The sequence below is a fragment of the Mandrillus leucophaeus genome, unplaced genomic scaffold (genome assembly GCF_000951045.1).
Source record: "Mandrillus leucophaeus isolate KB7577 unplaced genomic scaffold, Mleu.le_1.0 Scaffold669, whole genome shotgun sequence".
In the NCBI taxonomy this organism is placed as follows: Eukaryota; Metazoa; Chordata; class Mammalia; order Primates; family Cercopithecidae; genus Mandrillus; species Mandrillus leucophaeus.
The window spans coordinates 475780-483151 of NW_012107241.1; the positions used below are offsets into that span (position 1 = coordinate 475780).

Below are 7372 nucleotides of genomic sequence, written 5' to 3' on the forward strand. Positions count from 1 at the left end.
AATAAACAAACAGAGGAAGCCAACCATAAAAATAATACATGAGACTAAAGTCATTACATTTTAAAATAGAAATTTTGCCACTCATTTTCTGTGTTGATAATATAATAAAACTAGAGGTTAATAAGCAAAGTATAACAGAGAATACAAACATAATTGGGAACATAAACCTAATTTTTTAAGAAGAAACCCACTTCAGTTAATGAGGTAATTACAACTACAATCTCAAATTATATAGAAAATAAAAACATCCTTATATCACCCATAAAGTAAAATTAATTTCAGATGAAGTAAAGATTTAAATGAAGGAAAAAAAACCTTAAAGCACTAAATATTACGTAAGTGAAAACTGATAAACCTGTGTGCAAGACGATGGTTTTGTTTTTTGTTTATTTGTTTGTTTGTTTTTGAGATAGGGTCTGGCTCTGTTGCTCAGGCTGGAGTGCTGTAGCACCATCTCGGCTCACTGTAACCTTGGTCTCTTAGGCTCAAGTGATCCTCCCACCTCAGCCTCCTGAGTAGCTGGGTCTACAGTCACTCACCACCATGGCTAGCTAATTTTTGTATTTTTTATAGAGACAGGGTTTCACCATGTTGGAGCCCAAGTTGGTCTCCAACTCCTGGGCTCAAGTGATCTGCCTGCCTTGGCCTCCCAAAGTGCTGGGATTATAGGTGTGAGCCACCAAGATTGGCCAATAAAATCCTACTAAAATGCTGACATCAGAAAACATAGTAAATCAATTTATAAAATTTCCTAGAACAGTAAACATATCTATACAAATTTAAAAATATTTAAATGGTGATAAATTTGAAAGTACATTTTACCTTACAGTGAAACACAAATTAATGTTTTCAATTTGTAAAACTTCAGATAAATCAATAAGATAAAAACTATTACCACAAAAAAAGCAATGAATAAAGATTCTAAAACGTTAATCTTCAAAAGGAGATGTGCACATGAAATATCAAAAGTGTTTATTCAGGCTTGTAAAATCAATGAAAATTATGACGGCTATAATATCTCATGATTACTACACAATTGGGATATAATTATGTTAGGTAGGTAGATCTCTGGGGAAAAGCCACCCTGGAACTGTAAACAACAGAAAAAGTTCGGGAATTTGGATCTTTTGAACCACCATGCAAAGATGGTGAATGAGACAGTGAGGCTGAACTAGAGAGCACCAACAAATTTTCCAGGATCGTTATGGATCATGGAAAATTTTGAGTTGAGAGTGAGCAGTTGGGAGTGTCTCTCAATTACTGGTGAGGGAAAAGAATAAGTCAGTCCTCCTTCTTTCTTCATATGTATAAATATGGGTTCCAGAAAGACGCTGGGCTCTTCTCAGGAGGGTTCAAATAAGAAACACTAAGGAAATGCATGCATGCTTATGAAGAACTTGTCATTGGTCTCTTCCTGTTGTTTTGTGCTCATCAAGGGAACTCAAAATCCCAAGAGCAATTCCATCTTCTGAGACATAAATCAAGTTAAGTTCCTACCCACGTTCATTTGCATTCCCTGCACTTCCACTAGTTTGGTCCTTGAATAGAAAGGGACCACTCTTTCTTAACACCATGTATCTGTTCTTTGAGTGGTATCTTGCAAACTTGGCACCTGTACACAGCATGTGGAAAGTGACAAACTGGGGCAAAAACTCAGATGAGTTTTACTATTGAAATGAATCACATACTATAAGGTGAGTTCTTAGAAATGCAGATTTAACTTATTTTCTTGCTTTCCCTCTTTTATCTCAAACTTCCATTCAGACAATTAGAGAATTGTTAAGACTTTGTTATAAAATCAGTTAGATAGTTAGATAGACAGATGGATAGAGACAAAGTCACTACATATACTACTATACACCAATATTCAAGTCAAACATTGACCCTGTGGATTGAAACTCTTGCTTTAGATCTCAGGCTACGTTAGACTTCACGGGATGAGCATTCTCACATTCCATCAAAACCGATCATGAAGCTCCGCTGCGGATTGGTCCTCTTGGTACAGTAGAAATTTCAAAGTAATGCTGGTTCCATTTTAAAAGTTCTGATATGCATGCTGGTGATTACAGGAGCCTCCTTTCTGCTATTTATTTTCATATTTGACAAACCTTATTATAATGTAGCTTAAGCCACATTCCCTGGAGGTATTTCCTCTGGGCTTTGAGAAGAGCAGAGACTATAGTTTCTCTCATACTAATGAACAAGTTTCATAGTGTTCTCCTACTGAACAATCAGTAAGAATCCTGAACTAATACAACATTTTGTATGAAGTAAAAAATCTTACTTCTGCCTCAATTTCCATCATACAGAATCCCAGCTTCTCTTGACATGAAGGTGACATAGGCCCCTCTTCTTGCATTGGTCCCATTTTTTCCTGTTTCATGTTCTAGGTCTTAATTAAGAGACACAGACTTGACGGAATGGTCTTCTTTTGTGAGATCATTCATTACCTGGATTTATGAGAATGAAGAGTAGAGGAAGATGGTGGGGCACCAACATGTGCTATCTAACAAAGTTAATGTTAGAATATATTTAGAAACCTAGGGTAGGAGGAGTACGCAAGACAGCTGGCACCTACCCAGTAGGTTGTGTTTGGGAGAGCACATATGAATGCCATGTTCTCAGAATCACATAGGAAGTGTTCTAGGGTAACAGAAATGGGGGTGGGGAAAGTCATGTATGAAGCTTGGTGCTCTCTGGATCATTTGGGAGGTGGGAGGATGTGGGAATCCCACTACAGAGTTATGCTGAGATTCTTACCTGCTCTGAGAGACCTAGGAGAAGCCCTTTAAAAGCAGGCAGCAGTGAGGACATCAGTAACAGTATCAGGCATATGATAGTACAAAAAGACCTAGCTCTTAGATTCAGAAGGATGCTCTGAAAACACTAAAAGAATATATGTACTCTCTTTCTCTCTAAGATCAAAAACAGCAATTCTGTAATACTGCCGCAAGGCACAATGTGGTAAGACTCACTGTCATTTATTGAGCAGTTATTACCTGCCAGTCACAGTACTTCGTGCTTTAAATGTATCATCTTATTTAATGCTTATAATTTCTCAGTGAGGCAGGTGATGTTAGTAATGCCAAATAACATAAGAGGAAACTAGAAAATGATTTACTTGTACTGTTCAGTTTTCAAATATTCCTTGCTACTAATGATTAAATTCTTCGTGTTTTGTTTTTTTTTTAAGTTTTCCCATGAGCAAGCAGCAAAAATAGAATGTGGTGGGTAGAATTCCAAGCAGCCTTCAAGATTCTTGCCCACTGGTATACACTTTCTAGTTAATAACCTTTTTTGAGTATGCCTGGGACCTGTTAATAAGATGAGATATCACCCCTTTGACTGCATTACATAACATTATATAACATTTTGTTATAGCAAACTGGAGAGAGTTTATCTTGTTGGTTTCAAAGAAGTAACCTGTCGTGTTCTAAGAAGACCAAGTAGCTAGGACTTTCTAGGACCTAGGGTGACCACTATAAGCTGACAGTGATATGTCCTGCCAACAAACAGCAAGAAAACTGGGACCTCAGTCCTAAAACTACAAGGAATTGAATCATGCACACAACCCCCTTAAGGTTGGAAGATGATCCCCAGACTCAGATGAGATTGCAGCCCCTGGTGATACGTTGATTAAAACCTGGTGAGACCCTGAACAGGGAACCCAGCTGACCTGACCCTGACCCACAGAGAAGGTGAGACAATAAATTTGCATGTTTTATGCCAGTAAGTTTGTGGTAATTTATACACCCATTAAAATCTAGACAATGTGTTTCTTCTAATTTATTCTGCACGTGTCTCTCTCTGTGTGTGTGTATGTGTGTGTACGTGTGTGTGTGACACACACATACACACACACACAGAGAGAGAGAGAGAGAGAGAGAGAGAGAGAGAGAGAAACTAGGAAATCACTTCATTAGCTTTGTGAAGGAAGCTTTGTAAAAAGCAAAGTCCAGGAAAACTCCAAATTATCTACCTGGTGTTCACATAGAGAATGGATTCTCAGTTATCAATTAATTGGTAAATGTTGGGTGCTCTTTATATCCCCAAAGGGTGAGAGACCAACGGTGAGGAGAAATGTCTAACACCAGCCTCGTGACAGAGTTCATCCTCACGGGCCTTCCCCATGCCCCAGCACTGGACGCCCCACTCTTTGGAATCTTCCTGGTGGTTTATGTGCTCACTGTGCTGGGGAACCTCCTCATCCTGCTGGTGATCAGGGTGGATTCTCACCTCCACACCCCCATGTACTACTTCCTCTCCAACCTGTCCTTCATTGACATGTGGTTCTCCACTGTCACGGTGCCCAAAATGCTGATGACCTTGGTGTCTCCAAGCGGGAGGACTATCTCCTTCCACAGCTGCGTGACTCAACTCTACTTTTTCCACTTCCTGGGGAGCACCGAGTGTTTCCTCTACACGGTCATGTCCTATGATCGCTACCTGGCCATCAGTTACCCGCTCAGGTACACCAGCATGATGAGTGGGCGCGCGTGTGCTCTCCTGGCCATCGGCACTTGGCTCAGTGGCTCCCTGCACTCCGCTGTCCAGACCATATTGACTTTCCATTTGCCCTACTGTGGACCCAACCGGATCCAGCACTACTTCTGTGACGCACCGCCCATCCTGAAACTGGCCTGTGCAGACACCTCAGCCAATGAGATGGTCATCTTTGTGAACATTGGGATAGTGGCCTCGGGCTGCTTTCTCCTGATAGTGCTGTCCTATGTGTCCATCGTCTGTTCCATCCTGCGGATCCGCACCTCAGAGGGGAGACTCAGAGCCTTTCAGACCTGTGCCTCCCACTGTATCGTGGTCCTTTGCTTTTTTGTTCCCTGTGTTGTCATTTACCTGAGACCAGGTTCCAGGGACGTTGTGGATGGAGTTGTGGCCGTTTTCTACACTGTGCTGACGCCCCTTCTCAACCCTATTGTGTACACCCTGAGAAACAAGGAAGTGAAGAAAGCTGTGTTGAAACTGAGAGACAAAGTAGCATATTCTCAGGAAGAATAAATACTAGGAAGTAGATACACTAGTTTGTTTTAAAATAGTAATATAATTTAGTTATTCCTGTGAAATTGATTATATGTATAGTTCTGTGTTAAACATTATTCCAAAACACCTGCACAGTTATAATTCTTCCACAAATTTTCTAAGAGAGTTTTAACATTACAGCTAGACTTGTATTTATGAGGAATATGCTTATATTCTGATTTATTGATTCATTTCTCATCAATAGGTTCATATTAATTTTAAAAAATATTTTAATCGAATCTCCAAGATAGATGGTCGAGTCATTCATGTTTACAACTTGATAAAAAGCTTTTGTGTTTTGTTTGATTTCTTGTGCACACAAACTTAACAATTTACCATTATGGAGACATTGTTCAAAAATAGCAACAAATATTTGAGGTCATTTTTCTAATTGTGGTTGTAGCTGTTCAAATTTCTTTTTGGTTTTAATGTATTTGTATATACAAATCTAAACATGTATACAAAAGAAAGTATGTAACATTTAGCCTATTGAACATACAGGTTTTCACATATTTATGTATGCATATGTATCTGTCTGTTTACATATACGTATCTGAAAACATTTCTAGAAACACTATTTTTAATGGGCAAAAATAGCAAGCTATTAATATTTAAATATTATCAGTGAATCAAATAGAAATTGTGTGTTCACAGAATAGATCATCATCCAGCAATGATAATGTACGATCTACAGCTACATATACAATAGTTTATGCACTTATCACAAACACCCATTTTTTTATGTTTGTTAAGATTCAATATAAAACATTAAATCTCTTAAATATCTAGATCACTTGGGGCTGTTTTGTCCCCCAGTTCATTTGGTAATGTCTGGAAATATTCTTGCTTGTCACAGGCGCTGGCATCTAGTGACTAGAGGTCAGGGGTATTAAACATTCCACAGTGCACAGGAGAGACCCTCACAACAAAGCTTATCATGGCCAAAATGTTGATAGTGCTAAGGATGGGAAACCCAGAGCTGAATTTAATTTTAAGTAACATGTGTAAGACCACGACAGTAGAAATAAAATATTTTCAGATAAATATAACATTTCCTGAACAAATTTAAGATTACAATGGGCACACAGAGGCTCATATTTTTAAAATTCCAATTCTATTCAAATAAATCTATACATTCAATACTATTCCAAGTAAAATCCCAGCATTTGATTTTACAGCAATGGACGTGTGGATCCTAAAGTGTGGACTGAATAAGTCCCAAAATGGTCAATATTATCTTGAAGACATAAAACTTAACTGAAAGATTGACAACACTAGTTATCAAAACTTGTGACAAAGCTACGGTAACTCAGGAGTGTCGTATTTGTACGGGGTTAGACAAATAGAAAATTGTAACTGAATACAGCATACAGAAATAGACTGATACATATTTGTATGACGAAGATAACACCGCCGAGCAATAAAGCAAGATTGCCTTTTTCAATAAATTATGTTCAGGTATCTGAGTATTCAGAATAAAAAGATTAGTCTTGACCCTGTGTTATACTAGACACATAAAAGACTCAATTATAGTAGATAGGCGATATGAATGTGGTGGACTGTCTGACACTTATTTATGTAAGAGATTTTATAGGAGTGCAAAACCCTCTTGGAAAAAAAGTAATTAAAAACATATTCTTAAAGAAAAGAAACAAACAGAGGAAGCTAATCATAAAAATAATACATGAGACTAAAGTTATTACATTTTGAAATAGAAATTTTGCCACTCATTTTCTTTGATGATAATGTAATAAAACTAGAGGTTAATATATAGAGTGTAAAAGAGAATACAAAAATAATTGGGAACTTAAACCAAATTCCTTAAAAAAAAATTTCAGTTAATGACGTAATTATAGCTATAATCCCAAATTATATAGAAAATAAAAACATCCTTATGTCACATATAAAGTAAAATTAATTTTAGATGAAGTAAAGATTTAAATGAAGGAAAAAACTTAAAACATTAAATATTACATAAGTGAATACTGATAAACTTGTGTATAAGAAAATGGTCTCCATTTTTTATTTTTTATTTTTTTTATTTTGACAGGGTCTGACTCTGTTGTGCAGGCTGGAGTGCTGTGGTGTCACCTCAACTCACTGCAACCTTGGCCTCCCAGGCTCAAGTGATCCTCCCACCTCAGACTCCTGAGTAGCTGGGACTACAGGCACCCACCACCATACTTGGTTAATTTGTGTAGTTTTTGTAGAGACAGGGTTTCACCATGTTGCCCATGCTGGTCTCCAACTCCTGGGCTTAAGCGATCCACCTGCCTTGGCTCCAAATGTACTGGGATTACAAGCATGAGCCACTGCACTTGACCAAGAACATCCC

The 7372-nt window shown here is 37.9% G+C and overlaps 1 protein-coding gene across 1 annotated transcript; it reads left to right on the plus strand.

Moving 5' to 3' along the window:
* The first annotated feature begins 4080 nt into the window (after nucleotides 1-4080).
* Nucleotides 4081-5016, plus strand: LOC105554976 (olfactory receptor 10G9). The gene has a single exon (XM_012001649.1). The coding sequence runs from the start codon at nucleotides 4081-4083 to the stop codon at nucleotides 5014-5016; it is 936 nt and encodes a 311-aa protein (XP_011857039.1).
* The last annotated feature ends 2356 nt before the right edge of the window (nucleotides 5017-7372 follow it).

Bases quoted from the DNA above. Each gene is read 5' to 3' on its own strand.
- LOC105554976 (XM_012001649.1), top strand. From the start codon at position 4,081: ATGTCTAACACCAGCCTCGTGACAGAGTTCATCCTCACGGGCCTTCCC.